Source organism: Danio aesculapii, chromosome 13 (assembly GCF_903798145.1).
Source record: "Danio aesculapii chromosome 13, fDanAes4.1, whole genome shotgun sequence".
Lineage (NCBI taxonomy): Eukaryota > Metazoa > Chordata > Actinopteri > Cypriniformes > Danionidae > Danio > Danio aesculapii.
The window spans coordinates 30,637,017-30,652,846 of record NC_079447.1 but is presented as its reverse complement, the minus strand read 5'-3'; the positions used below and the strand labels follow the sequence as shown (position 1 = coordinate 30,652,846).

At 36.9% G+C, this 15,830-nt stretch overlaps 1 protein-coding gene across 6 annotated transcripts in view; it reads left to right on the top strand.

Moving 5' to 3' along the window:
- usp54a (ubiquitin specific peptidase 54a) overlaps window positions 1–15,830 on the top strand; it is an 89,462-nt gene that overhangs the window by 59,998 nt on the left and 13,634 nt on the right. For 5 of the 6 annotated variants that reach the window (XM_056470464.1, XM_056470463.1, XM_056470462.1 and 2 more), the window contains 10 exons: window positions 261–366; window positions 3,116–3,262; window positions 3,802–3,951; window positions 7,215–7,383; window positions 8,257–8,436; window positions 9,977–10,165; window positions 10,440–10,974; window positions 11,047–11,183; window positions 13,781–13,942; window positions 14,138–14,257. In XM_056470464.1, the coding sequence (XP_056326439.1) occupies window positions 261–366; window positions 3,116–3,262; window positions 3,802–3,951; window positions 7,215–7,383; window positions 8,257–8,436; window positions 9,977–10,165; window positions 10,440–10,974; window positions 11,047–11,183; window positions 13,781–13,942; window positions 14,138–14,257 (1,895 nt within the window). The remainder of the gene's footprint in view (window positions 1–260; window positions 367–3,115; window positions 3,263–3,801; window positions 3,952–7,214; window positions 7,384–8,256; window positions 8,437–9,976; window positions 10,166–10,439; window positions 10,975–11,046; window positions 11,184–13,780; window positions 13,943–14,137; window positions 14,258–15,830) is intronic. The other variant, XM_056470465.1, reaches the window with a different exon arrangement.

The following is a 15,830-nucleotide window of genomic DNA, read 5'->3' as shown; positions in this document are numbered from 1 at the left end:
TTTTGAGGAATGTTGGAAACAGGTATCCATTGTTTTTAATTGTATTTGTTCCTACTGTGGATATCAGTGATTACCATTTTCCAACATTTTTCCCAATATTTTTTATCCTACCATTTTCATAATGGCTTGGACCCACGTAGGGGCAAGTAAATGTATTGTTTTTACAATTTAACCTGTAATGAGTAGGTTATAATATCAGGTTATAATGATATATTATCAGCTATGATATCTTAACATGTTATGTGTTGTTTATGCTATAGTAACCAGGCTGTACGGATGCTGGAGTGCCGAGAGAAACCCACTCCAGACATGTTCGGAGAGCTGCTGAGGAATGCCAGCACTGTGGGAGATCTGCGCAACTGCCCGGTTAGCATTACTACACACTGCCACACACCAAGCTCCATCAAATCAAGTGCTAATTAGGCATAATGAAGCCTGGAATTTGTGTGTGTGTGCGTGTGTGTGTGTGTGCGTGCGCGTGCGTGCGTGCGTGTGGCACTTGTTTGGGTTTGAATGGGATTGTGGCCATTGAGTAATCATTGGTCAAAAACAGGACGCAATCAGTGGAATGTTAATTTGTCTCACAGCCCTGAGGAGGACTAACTTCTTATGCAAAACACACATACACACTTGTCACTCGTGTCAGATCAAGATTTCCTTGGAAAAAGGATGACTGCTTATCACACTGCAAAAGATAATTTGCTTAAACCTATGTTTTGTTTTCCAGCAGAAATATCAAACATCCTTGAAACCAGATATATTTACTTAAAGAGGCAAAACGATGTAAGGAACTCTGCTAGGAAAGATGTTTCATTGTTACTATTAAAAATGAGTAATAATGCATTCAAATGGAAGTGACAGATTTGTTTTTTAACATAATCGAATTCCGAATGTGATAGATGTGACTGAAGTGATGCTGACTGAAAATTTAGTTTTGCATCACAGGAATGACAAAAACAAACGTATTAAAGGAAATATTAAATAGAAGCATTTTAAAAAGTGCTTTAAGATTTGACCATATTCCTGTTTACAGTTTATTATTTATTTTTGATCTAATAAATTTAATCGGTGTAAGCCTAAAGGCTCCGTTATACTTTAAAGTACTTTTTCATTCTTCGTTTGAGGCCAAAAAGAAGTTTGATAGGCTGAGTGACGGTATATCTTTTTAGAATATTTTCCAGTTCATTCATGTTGCTGACAAGTTCAGACTATATGATATTCAAAGTAGTGTTTTCACAGAGGTTTTTACACTGCATGACTGTCTGGGGTAGCATTCTGTCTGTGCTGTTTACACTGCAAGATGGATAGGCGACAGGGGGTTTCATACTGCATGACTTTACAATAGGAATCGCTTACAACTTTGTCTCAGTCCACAAAGTTACGTCTCTCACAGCCAAAAACACGCAAGAAGTGACATGGAAACAACGCGTAGTTACGTAGTTTATCTTTTGTTATTAACTACATAATGAGAAAAAAGCCAGTGGTGTAGAAAATGTGCTATTTATGCTCACCTTTTGAAGACAATTAGCAATTTCTCATCATTTTTCTCCTCAAATTTTCTTTTTCGAGCCGGTTGTGGTATTGCTCAGATGACACGTCTAACAGACACAGTTGCTCCTACTAAATTTCCACTAGTTTTTCCTCCATTTCTTGGGTCCTAATAGACCGAAAAGAAGCACTTTTAACTTCTTCCCCAACCTCCCACTGGCCTGCAGGTACCCACACTAGTGGATGCTGCTCTATCATTGGCTGTAGGTAATCGGCAATGTTATTTTCAATCAGAACACATTTCACACGGCATGATTTTCAGGTTCAGAGATTTAGCATGCTCAATATCTGACTGATGTCGGCGACTCATCAGCGATCCTGTTAGACCGCGCCTTTGATAGTCCATACTATGTTATTGTTACTCACGTGAACGAGCACCGATTTTCTTGTGATTTCGGGCACTTGTCTGCGATTTCTCAAAACCTGTCGGCGAGTCAAAGTCGGGCCTAAAATCATGCAGTCTCATGAACTCAGCATTATTGTGCTGCACTCTGAACTTCGTGGATACAAAGCATGTCAAAGAAGGTGGGCTTCCAGGACAGGAATTCGTTATTGTCAGGGACCAATGGCAGCTCAGGTGTTTGGGACCAAAGTGAAGGTTTTGGGGAGTTTGTTTTAGTCCTAAACACCTTTGAGCTGCCATTTGAACTTTTTCAAGAGCAGAAATGAGCTCAAAGCAAACTTCGTTTTGGCGTTCAATTACATCATTTGAGTTTATCAGGAGCTTAAGACACTTCTTTCTTGAAATAAAGTCTTACAGACAATTGTTATAGAGAAATCTAACAATTAATTTAATGTTGTTTGTGCTTAAAAATAAATATTTTTTCTAACAGGATAAGAAATGTAATCATGATAAAAAAATAAATGATTAGCTTAGATTTATCTGGTATTCATATGGGATATTCATTCATTCATTTTCCTTCGGCTTAGTGTCAATTTTATCACCGCGGAATGAACTGCCAACTATTCCAGCATATGTTTTACGCAGCGGATGCCCTTCCAGTCGCAACCCAGTACTGGGAAACACCCATATACACTCATTCACACACACTCATACACTACAGCCAATTTAGTTTATGTAATTCACCTATAGCACATGTCTTTGGACTGGGGGGAAACTGGAGCACACCAACACAAGGAGAACATGCAAACTCCACAGAAATGCCAACTGGTCCAGCCGGGACTCGAACTTGTGACCTTCATGCTATGAGGTGACTGTTCTAACCATTGAGCCACCGTTACACCCCAGATGGGATATTATCACAATGAATCAGTATAGTATTAGTTTCTGCTTAGTTTTCTAGTAATAATAAATATAATCACGTTGTGAAATTTGACACTAAAACAAGATCTGCTATCTTGACCCACAGGAGTATTAAGACATGCTTCACATGCAACCTAAACATACACAAACATACAGAATACGGGTGTGCAAATGTGATTTGTGTACTGTGATCGTGTGAATGAGAATTATTAGTTAAAACGCTTGTAAATGTGTGTGTGTATTTCATTAAGCTCCAGTATTAAAATGCTTTTTTTTCTACCTCTTTCTATGTGTCACCTACAGGGCAACTGTGGAGAGAAGCTGCGTATTCGACGTGTCCTGATGAACTCCCCAGAGATCATCACCATCGGCCTGGTGTGGGACTCGGACCACTCTGACCTGGCAGAAGATGTCATTCATAGCTTAGGGACTGTCTTGCGGCTCGGAGATGTAAGACTTAATTCTTGTCAGTGAATAACATGCCCCAAAAAGGGCGACTGACACAAAACGCTTGATAAATGCACAAACTCGCAGCCGAAAAGTGATAAACGCAGTCAGTCAGGCTCAAAGCAGCATCTGAGATCACTGTGATTCGCATGGGGTTTGCAGGCAAAACTTGTCAAACTTGTTGCAATTATAATGACACGCACATAAAAGCAACTGGCTGCCTCTGTGTTCCTGCGTCTTTGGACAGAGGGCGGTCACTGGGCGTCCTAAGTGGGTTAGCATTTTACTAAGTACAGGGTTCACATTACAGTATGAAATGTAAACCATTTTACCCAGCCCCAAACAAATGATCATTTTAAACATGGAGAGATCAAGAGTGCTTATTTGATCATCTCCATCATCACAGATGTTTTGAAAGATCTCATGATAACTCAAAGTGCATCGTCTTTTTTGGGGGGGTTGTTTGCATCTACATTTATGAGTGTAAATGAGATTGTATTCATGAGTAATAAGCAATCTCTCCTGCTTTGTTTATCCTATAGCTGTTCTACCGGGTGACAGAGGACAAGGCCAAACAGGCGGAGCTCTACCTGGTGGGCGTGGTCTGTTACTATGGCAAACACTACTCCACTTTCTTCTTCCAAACCAAAATCCGCAAGTGGATCTACTTCGATGATGCTCATGTGAAAGAGGTAATCTGGGAATGTTCATGGGGTTTGTATGTACATGCCCTGAACTAATGTTGCTTGCTTCCTCTGTCCATGGGGAGTTTGTGTCGAATAATTAACTGGGATAGACCAGTGTGTTGGTGCCCCAGAGGCTCCCAGCATGTGTTGGTTGGGTGGGTGGGTGGATGGGTGTGTGTGTGTGTGTGTGTTTACACCATGCTTGCGTGCTGTTTTACATAATTCGACAGCTTGTTGACTCACCACTCAGGAGGTTTGTGTGCACATGCAAGTAACTTGCTCCATGTCAATAGTCATCATCGGTGCACATTAGTGTACAGTCGTAACATAAAAACAGGAATAGCACAATATGTAGAGCAGTCGAAGTACATAAGTCATTGTTAGGCACCAGTACAAAAGTTGAGGAATTTGTGTATTTTCATTCTGCAAGGATATGTTAAATATTTCAGTCTAGTTTATTACGGATTGAAAAGATTCAGAATTTAAAGAGTCAATATCTACACAAAACTACTTTGTCAAAACGCACAATTGTTTTTAAACATGGATGATATAGGGCTGGGCAATTAAATCGATTTTATTGATTAACTGGTGTGTGAAGTTTACATTGATTTGTTTGAATGGAAATCTAACATGTAACTCTCCTCTCTGAGTTTTCATAGTTCCTCCTGCATTTGCTATACAAACATGGCAGTGAGGCTGGAAGAACTGTGTGTAATGTTGCACTTTGTGAAACGAAAAAGTACACAGCCGCACATGCACACCCGCTAAAAATCGACATAATTCAGGCTCTTAGTCACGCATTCACCGTGAGACATTTGAAACTGAGCGCCCACACCTTATATTTCTCGTGGTAAGATGGAGAAGACACGCATATAAAAGGAAAGTTACCCGTAGATATTTACACTGTACACTGTAAATATCTATGACTGTTACCAAAGTCCATTTAGTGCAAGTCATTTCACTCGGCGGCCATCTTTGAAATGGCAGTATTCTGTTTGAATGGGAAAACATTAAATTCTCCAAAACTGCTTGCCAAGCTTACGATTGAATTAGAAATCACGGTAACACTTTATTTTGATGGTCCATTTGAGTATTAGTAGACTTTCTGCTTAATATCTGCAGATATTGCTCCTTCAACAGACATTTACTATAAGAAACTTTGCAAGTACATGTCAACACTAACTCCAACCCCAACCTTACAGTCTACTTATAATCTAATTAAAATTAGTTGGCATGTAGATGCAATATAACTTAATTCAACAAACAGACCATCAAATTAAAGTGTGACCGAAATCACCAGTAAAATTAAACAACAACTGTGTCTTTAGTTTCATTTCTAAACATCCAAATCACACGAAATCTGCAGACACTCACGTCTGGTCTAAGCCCCTCCCCTAGAATAACGTCAGTCTATAGCGATCGATGATTGGCTCCTGTACAAGTAGGCAGGGCTTTATTCAACATATTGACAGTAACACTTTTCCACATTCAAAAAGATACGAGCAACAAGTCTTGTTTATTCTATAGTCTTTGCTTTTACCAGTCTAATGTTGGAATCCAACATTGCTGTTTCCAGATAATTGACGTGACCCACCAGCAAAGACGTTCATTACTGTAAATATCAATGCTGACAAAACACTTTCAGTGCACTAGACTAATCTACCAGATGCAGCAACCCCACGAAAATAAAAGCAATAAAATGCAACCCACTAGCCTAATGTGAGTAATTTATATGAACGGATATAACACAAAATAAAAATGAATATCCATGAAATGTTCCATGAAAAAACAAAATAAATGATCTTGGAAAAAGCTCTCCTATTTAACAATCATTATGGGGTTACTTTCACTTTTAGTGTACGTTCACTGTAATTGTATAAAATAATTGAATTGATTATTATTGTTGTTGTTGTTATTATTATTATAAAAATCTTGTATCCAATTATCAATAGAGCTTGTTAAATTTGATTCTTAAATGACAGCTTTTTCTTTTCTTTAGCTTTTTTTTTATCCCATAATTAATTCTAATTATGAAAAGGTTATATCAGTTAATAACCTTCATCTCCAAGCATTTTTTGTAGGGGATAAAAGTTTATCTAAATCATAAATCGAATTTTATATTATTATTTTTTTGTAGAAAGACTTTTTTTTAAAAGGCCATATCGTCCAGCCCATCATAAGAGCATTTAATCAGCATGTTGTAGTGATTTCTGAAGGACTACATGACACTGAAGATATGTAATGATACTGGACATACAGTTTGTCTATCACTATTATATTAAATATTAAAATGAGGTTCTAAAGCATGTTTATGTATGACTGATAACTGAATTTTGATGAAATAAATAATATTTATTAGTGCTAATAAATACTACATCCTGTATCTTGTTTGAATTAAAAAGTGTTTTGTAGACATGGTATGGTCTGACAAACGAATATTAATTTGATGCATTTTTAGTTCTTTATTTCTAACAAATAGAGATAAATCTACCATTTAAAAACACATTTTAAAAGAGGCCAATCTCTAATACAAATACATTGCAGGTTTATATTATTATGACTTTTAAAACTAAACGATTTTGGGATATTCCTGTAATGGTAAAAACAAAATTATGGAAAAACTTAAGTCTGTTATGTCACCCAAAGTTTTATGTTCAAAATAACAGTGCAGGACTGTGAATCCAGGACAGTTGCATACGAAGCAGCTTTTTCCATGGGCTCTGGCAAGCCTATGCTGACCTGCACGTGAGCTGCGCAGATCTCTTACAAAAGCCCTCTGAAAACAAGGATATCCCACTATTGTTTATGACCGCAGCTGGACAGTAATAGGGCGTGGCCTACAGGGAGAGACCGCCATGATAGTCCACCACAAACAAACACACTCTCTAAAACGCACTGTCCCGCTCACACCTTCACGCTTTTATGCATGCTGGTTTGTCACTGTGGCTTGCTCGGACATCCTGTCTAGCTTATGGAGGAAGCGTAGAAGCGCTTGTCTTTTTGGGAAGTTGGAGTCAGGGTAAGATTTGTCTGAAAATGTCGGAAAAGGGTTGAGTCTGCTAGTGCTGCTTGGGTGCTAGTCTCAGCGTTGTTATTTCGATTATCAAAAACATTTCAGCCTGACTCTCTGCTTTTTAGTTTTATATTAAGCGGCATTGCTAGTGATTGTTTTTTCAGTATTACAGATTTTTGGGAGAAAAATGGTTCAACTTTTTTTTTAACTGCCTTAACAGCTGTTTATTTTCACACTCTTATTTTCTGTCTCTCAGATTGGGCCCAAGTGGAAGGATGTGGTGTCTCGCTGTATAAAGGGGCATTACCAGCCATTACTGCTGCTCTATGCTGACCCCCGGGGGACGCCAGTGTCTGCTCAGGATTTGGCTTCACGTTTAGACCTACATCACTACACGAAAGCATACTATGACAGTGAGGATTCAGGTACATGCACACCAGCAAAAGGCCAGTTTACGCCTAGAATGCTTCATTTCTTTTATTCCTTCTGGAGGAAGTTTTGCATGCTAAATTAGTTAAAGGGATAGTTCACCAAAGCGAAATGACTTACCATTTACATCCTCAAGTAGGTTCCACCTTTATGAGTTTCTTTTTTCTTTTGAACTCAAAAGAAGATATTTAGTTGAATACATGGAAACCGGTAACCATTGACACTCATAGTAGGAAAAAGAAATATTATGCAACTCAAAGGTTACCGGATTATCTTCTCTTGTGTTCAACAGTACAATGAAACTCAAGCAGGTTTGGAAAAAGTGTGTAAATAATGACAGATTTTTTTTTTTGTTTTGAGAAATATCTGTTTAGCTAGCATAATAATTGTTCCTAATTAACAATTATTATATAATGTGTTGCTTTATAGATAATGTTACTGTTGTAAACCTGTTGCTGTAAAAATAAGTCATTTAATTTACAATAAAACATTAGTATTGTGGTTGACAGATATTCCCTGTAAAAAATATATGTATATTTTACAATTATTAGGTTATATGTCCATATAGTAAATTAAAAATTCCAAAACAGTTTACCTTAAAATATATAACATATTGTGTATATTGTTGTATTATTCATTATTGATATTTATTCATTGCTCATTGTAGGAGGCCTGTCCATTAAACATTGCCAAAACTCTTGAAAGCACATAAAGTCGTGGCCATCTCTCACAATATTATGTTTTATGTGTGCGCCTCACACTCAAATTTTTACTGAATATGTGCAGATGTCTTTTTTAAAGCTAAATAAATCCTTATTTTGTTTGTTAGCTTCACTAACAAGCCACAAATCTTTTGTTTGTCTTGTCAGGGCGTGAGCCATCAATTTCCAGCGACACTCGGACCGACTCCTCCACAGACAGCTATAGCTATAAGCATTCACACTCCCACCACGAGTCTATGGCCTCCCATTTCTCCTCTGACTCCCAGGGAACAGTCATCTGTAATCCTGAAAATGACTCTGCCTCTCACAGCAGCCTGGAAACCACAGGTACATCAGTATTTACACTGCCTGGCCAAAACATTAACACTCTTAATGTTTCATTGGAATGTCTTTAACTTATTTCAACAGACTTATGCAGTGTTGCAAAGTTTATTTCCATTAAGAGTTGCAATAATTTTTGTCGGGAACTTGTTTTGACAATGAAAACACCCTCTCTATCTGACCCTGAGGAAACCCACTCTACAAAGTTTATTCAAGATCCTCTCAAAGATTTCGTGACCAATCCATGCCTTAAAATGAGGCCGTATTTAACAATTTTTCACCCTTCAAAATTTGCATTGTCATCCTGGACGATGGCTGTGGGAAACATCTTCTGACATGGATGATTTAGAAATAAAAATCTGCATACTGGATTAATTTGGATTAAAAGACTTTGAACGACCAGATTAAATTAATTGCTGCAATAAAGATCAAATCAATGACTGAAATCACATGATTTAGATGCTTTATTAAACATATTGACAAATGAGTTGATCCATGTAGTAGTTGGTTTGTCAAATGTGTCCTGCTTATGAAGAGTAGCACCCAAGCAATCCATGATCTAGCGTTTGCTGCACCACACATACTTATCTTAGCATCTGCTTTAATTTTTGCTTTGATTTTGGGTTGTTTTTCAGTAAATGGGAATTATCCTCCCAACTAGATTTATATATTTATACAGATGTATACTATATTTTAGGTTTCTTATTATTGGTAGTGTAAAAAATGCATATTATGAGTGAGCGCCAATAGCCTAGTGGTACTGTGCGCTGACATATAGCACTAACAAGCTCACGGCGACCCGAGTTCGATTCCCGTCTCGAGGTCCTTTGCCGATCCTTCCCCTCTCTCTGCTCCCAATGCTTTCCTGTCTGAAATCTTTACTGTCCTATCATAATAAAGGTGAAAAACCCCTAAAATAATTTTTAAAAAAAGCATATTGTGTACATTAGCATTGTTTTTAAACAGTTCAGTGCGGTAACACTTAAAAATAATAGTCCATTAGTTAATGTTAGTTAATGTATAGTATTTACAAACATGAACAAACTATTAGTGACATTTATATTACAGTATTCATTCATCTTTGTTAATGTTAGTTAACTTTATTAAGTTAATTTGAGTTCAAATGACCTCATGGTTCATTAACTAATGTTAACAAACACAACTTTGTATTTTATTAATGCATTGGTTACTGTAAAGTAATAATTAACTATGACTAATTAATGCTTTACAAGATTACTTAGTTAATGTTAGTTAATACATTAACATTAACTAATGGACCATTATTCTAAAGTGTTACCCTGTAATCTGTTGTTATTGTATTTTCATTTTTTATTACAACAAAATAATATATTTTTAAATAATTTTTAGTAATTCTTTTAGGCATAAAATATTATGTAGAGAAATTATTTTTGGTCAAATTGTACATAAAAAATCTAGATCTTAATAAAAGCATCTTAAAATTATTTTTTTTGCCAAAAATGTTTCTTAAAACCCAGACTTTTTCCTCAACAGCATAATTGATTTTTATTGTTGTTATTTTCTGAAGGTCCTTTGACTGACAGTGATACAGTGCAGCGTCACACCCTCAGAAAAGACGGGGTCTTGGACAGAAAAGCAGGACTTTTGGACCGGAAACGAAGTGCTAGCAGGCCACGAAAATTCGAGGCTCGGGGTGATTCAAGGAATCGTGGCTCTAAGACAGATGAAGTGTTGTCTGCTGGATACCACAGTGAAGGTGTGCAATTAAACAGTACATTGCTGCCTGTCACTAAACAACAACATATTTTTGTTATTCTAATGAAAACCTGCTTAATCCATAACTGCGGTCAGCTGATTGATGCTCTGACAGGTCATTAGTGGATGGAGTAGGATGTTGGACAGTAAATGCGAGCAGCATTAGTCATCGCTTTTGCTTGTTCTGGCTGTGCACAGCAATATTTGGTTATGTAAAAATAACATCCCCTCTTCCTCTTTTTGTAAAACTGATTTCCTCTCCCTCTCTTTTACAGGTGAGACTTTAAAAGAGCAGCAGGTTCCTCGTTCCCTACCTAAACCAAGCTCCAGTCGACTTCGAGACTTTAAGGAGACTATGAGTAACATTATACATAACCGGCCACTTTCCGCATCGTCCTCGGGATCCGTTTGCCCACCCGACTCCACCATTAAAGTCAGAGACTGGGAAGCAGACAGCACCAGTAGCGAGTCCAAGTCAAGCTCTTGCGGAGGGCGATACCGTCCACCGTGGAAGCCTCGGCGTGAGGCGCTAAACATCGACAGCATCTTTAGTAGAGAAAGACGTAAGCAGGCTGGGTATAGTCCGCTAGGAGCCCTGTTGTCTGAAGACACCGGGCCTCAGGTGGGCTTGATGTCCACAAAGCAAACCACTTTTCGAGACCTACCAGGACCTCTAAGACGAGGCTCAGAGCAGCCCCCTCGGCTCATCCAGAGGATGGAGAGCGGCTACGAGAGCAGTGAGAGGAATAGCAACAGCCCTGTTAGTCTGGACATGCCTGTTAGCGAGGCCACCACTAATGGCATGCACAGGTATGATGCAAAAACATTCGCTGGAACCGATTTTTATCAGCATCTCATTAATCAATTTCCTTCTCATCACAGCTTACAAGAAGGAGCGATGATAAAGCCTCCACCTGAAGTCAACCCGTCATGGAAAACTGTCACCAAATCCAAAAGCAGCAGTGCCCTATTGCAGGACGTCAAGGCGTCAGTCAAGGGCAGCAGTCACACGAGTTTAGGTGTGTACGGAATGATTGTGTGTTTACAGTCATCAAACAGCCGTCATGTGGGTGATTTCACCTATTCTTTACTTTAGGATGTGAATCAGTCTTTCCAAATGTTTACACTACATATCACACACTTTTTTCTCTGAGTATATGGACTTAATATAATAAGCAAGCAGTATTGAGCATAATTTAGTGCAATCAGCCGCAAAATACATCCTGTTCCTTTCTGTGAAATGTTATCTCTGTATATCTGTTATGTAAACTGAGGAACATGAGTCTGCCCTGGAGAACTATCAGCTGCTATATCTGTTTGTGCTTCTCCATGTGACCAGAATAGATATGTTTGGTCACCGCCTACTGTTAATCTATATATTATTTTGTGCACATTAAATCTATGATTCTCTTAGGCTGTTATTACGCTGGAAGATTTTATATTTTTATATTTTTATATTCCATCTGTTTACATTTGCTTGGAAATGTGTTCCAGTTAAAAGTCTTGTATCAGCATATGTACCAGAATACTGACATGCCAATACAATGATTGCGTGGCATGTTTTAATATTATTAGTGAAACCTTGGGGACTGATAGGTACTCGGTCTGATAGGTGGCATGTTTTAATATTATTAGTGAAACCTTGGGGACTGATAGGTAGACTCTGTCTCAACTGAGTAAAAATTTAATGCAAGGATTTTATGTAATCAGTGTTGTAATATTATTTATACAACCAGTTCTGTTTGGTTCTCGGATCTGATCTGATTGTTTATTTATAAAGATAGTGCCTATTTTAAATATTTATAATTTCGGAGATAGCCTATAGCGCGTCGGCAGCCATTAGCCTGTCATTGAGCAGAGCGAAGATGGTTGACGTTGTCCATCCACAAGATGGTGACAGAGACCGCATAATAAACGCTTAGAGGAGAAAAACAGCGTAATTTCTAACTACAGCTGATCAAATCATTATTAAACTGTTAAGTGACTTTCTGAGTCGATCTCTCTCTTTTGCATGTCGTAGTGTTGTATTTATACCATAGCAATTGTAATGTATTGAGTGTAAGATGGGACTCGCATATCAGCAATGTATGTATTTTGTGTTGGCCACTCTTTGTATAAGCCTGAGTTACTTTATGGTTGGCCATCTGTTTGTTTCTAATCAGTAAGCCCACACGGAATCTGCACATGCAGAATTCCGCAGATTTTCAGCAGATTTGTAGCCCATCATTAATTCTGTTTATTTACTTGAGTAAATGTGTGTAAACCTATATTTATTCAGTTTTTAAATTATTTACAGGAATATTATTGACTAATATGAAAATATTCATCTGATTTATGTACAATACAGTCTGTAAAGTAATATTTTCTGTCTTTTAGTAGATGTATTATATGAGAGACTTGCTTTGTTTACCAAATAGAGTGAATCTAATTGGATTTGCATTTTAAACATTAAATAAAAGTTAAAAAGATATTATTTTTTATTTCACATATTAAGGTTTTAGTTATGATACTCCCAAAATAATTCCACAGAAATCCGCAGATTTTTACCAAAATTCTCAGCAGAAATAGCAAAAACGTCCGCAGATTCCGTCTGGCCCTACTAGTCAGTCTCCTGTTTTCGTTACTGCAGACTAGTTTAGCAAACAGAAAGAAAGAAATGCCTGCATGTGTTAGCGTTTTTCCTTATCGCAAACACAACAATATTCTGGTAGTGTTTGTGTTGTTTCGCCTTTTTCGGGGTTAATTATTGTGAAATCGCAATTGCAACAGAAATGCTGGGAAATGTCTCTAGACTGATGACATTTCATGCCGTTAGCCTTACAATCTTAAAATGTGAGCAAAATCACCTGTTTTATCATCACTTTAGACATTACTCTAGAGAATCATTCAAATGCTAGCTCTAAAGTGACGTTTGTGAAGTTTCTGCTGTTCTGACATCAGCTGCAGACGTGACTGAATGGTGGAAGAAAGTAGTTCCTCATACAAATGGATTTTCAGACACTCTGTTTGATTTTCTATTTTATATACACGATTATGCTGTCGAACTGTTGTTTAAATGCAATATCACACAAGTAGCAGTGCCATATGGCTGTATATTGTCACTAGTGGGATATCGCTCATGTATTACAACATTTAAAAGTGTTGTAATATTATATATATTACAACAAACCCAATATAGTAGTTATGTTATTATGAAATTGCATATTTTATTAGAATTTTAATTATTATTTATTTATTAGATTTTTTGAAGACATGTGCTTTTATCATTTTAAGCAGCATAATCAGTCATTTTAGTACTTTGTTTAATTTAGTAACCACAAAAGTAACAATTCTTTTCTATTGGTCTAATATTAGTTTTATTTTGATTCAGCTTTATTAAAGTTTGACAAAATATTCAAGTTAATATTACTCAACACTGCAAGTATGAATGTTTGTTGCCAAAAATAAGTTCTGATATTCTTTCATTTCATGTTGTTTGCTTTCATGCAACAAGATAATCTAATCTGTGTTCTGGTTGAAAATGAAAAAGTAGAATTGGTTGATAGTGTAAATGCAGCAATAAATCATGAAAGACTGTTAATAACCGTAATATTCTGTTGTTTGTGTTCACAAGCAGCAGGTGAGGGCCGCAGTGAACTGGACGAGCTTCAGGAGGAAGTGGCTCGCCGGGCTAGAGAGCAAGAGTTGCAGAGACGAAAGGAAAAGGAGAAAGAGGCAGCCATGGGCTTCAATCCCAGACCCAGCAAGTTCATGGATCTGGATGAGCTCCAGAATCAAGGTAAGGCATGAGCCTGCAGCGCAAGGGTGAAGGGAGCGGATCTGCCTCCGGATGCATTTCTTGAGTTTCTGCTGTGGCTAAACCTTTGGGGCTTGGGACTGCATGTGTGTGTGGAGTGTGTGAGTGTGTACGAGAGATGCAGGTGTGCTGGTTTCCCTGCTGAAAGCGCTCTGCTGTGCTGTTTGTCACCTGCAGGGAAAGGGGAAGGCTTTGAGCGCTGTGTGTTGGAGGCAGAGTCTCTGTTAGATCAGTCTCTGAGGCTGGAACAGGCAGGAGAGGTGGCCGCCGCTCTGTCTGTGGTAAACGAAGCAATGTGTAAGTAATCCTGCCCTCAGCCTGATCCTGCTATCACTATTACCTTGTGTTTATGTGTCTTTACATCTCTGTCTTTGAGTGTGTTTGTTCAAAAATGCAAGGCTTGTATCACATCAGATTTGCCATGTTTTTCAATCTGTCTACACACAATAGTAGGTTCGTTATTTAAATGTCTGCTTTTTCTGATCAAATTTTAGCCGTGAGTTTATAATGGGACATGCCGGTTTAACTGTAACCATAGAAACCAACTAGCAGACCCTCTGAAGTGATGTGATTGAATCAAGCCTTAATGAATTTAGCCTATAATGTATGATGTACTAGTTTTTCAATATTTCCAATGTTGGCGATTAGAACATGGGATATGAACATTTTAAGATCCGCTGGGCCAATAATCATGTCCCCTGATAAATGTTCACCATCTGTCAGTTGAATGAAAAAAGGAATAAAAGTGTCAAAAAAACAAGCATGGGGCAAAAAATGCCTTTTTAAATTTAAATACAGTTAATAAAACTTTCCCGACCACTGCCAGACATTGTCAGTGATTTTGACAGCAAATATAACAACCATGATAACATAACAAATGATCATCAAACAATCAACACCACATAAATTAAAACTACCTAGTTCTGTTGAATGAAGTTCCCACATTTTCATTTTTATGTATAGTATTTAATTTCAATATTGATTCAACAAAATATTCTTGACTGTGAACATTTTGTGAAAATAATCAAACATTTCTGGCACTGACTGGAAACTTGTCAGAGAAAAGATCTTTTTCAACAAATTTCTAAACAATTGTTTTACTAACTCATTTCTTATAACTGATTTATTTTATCTTTGCCATGATGACAGTAAATAATATTTTACTGGATATTTTTCAAGACGCTTTTATACAGCTTAAAGTGACATTTAAAGGCTTAACTAAATTAATTAGGTTAACTAGGCAGGTTAGGGTAATTAGGCAAGCTATTGTAAAACTATGGTTTATTCTGTAGACTATCGAAAAAATAATTTTGACCTTAAAATGTTTTTTTTTAAAAATATAAAGAAATAAAACAAATAAGACTTTCTCCAGAGGAAAAAATATTATCAGACACACTGTGAAAATTTCCTTGCTCTGTTAAACATCATTTGGGAAATATTTAAAAAAGAATCAAAGCAGGACTAATAATTCTGACTTCAACTGTACATGTAGATATTATTAGTATTATTATTATTATTATTATTATTATTATTATTATTATTATTAATATTAATAATAATAATATGTTTACTATTTTAGGGATTAAAAGCTGTGGTATTCAACAAGTATGCAGCTTCATAAATTATAGCTTGGTCTTTAGAATATGCGTTAGATAACTGGAATCATAATCATTAACATAAATTCACAAAAAAATTCAGCTATTTATTCATCTTTTCTATCTCAAGAATAAAGTTAAGTATACTTTGTATTTTGTCCATGTTCTTAATTTTTTTCTTTTAAAATATTGTTCTAAAGGGCCACTTGAAACATGTTTGTATAATTAAAAATTATGTTTTTAATCATCATAAAGCAATAACTCTACAAAAACTA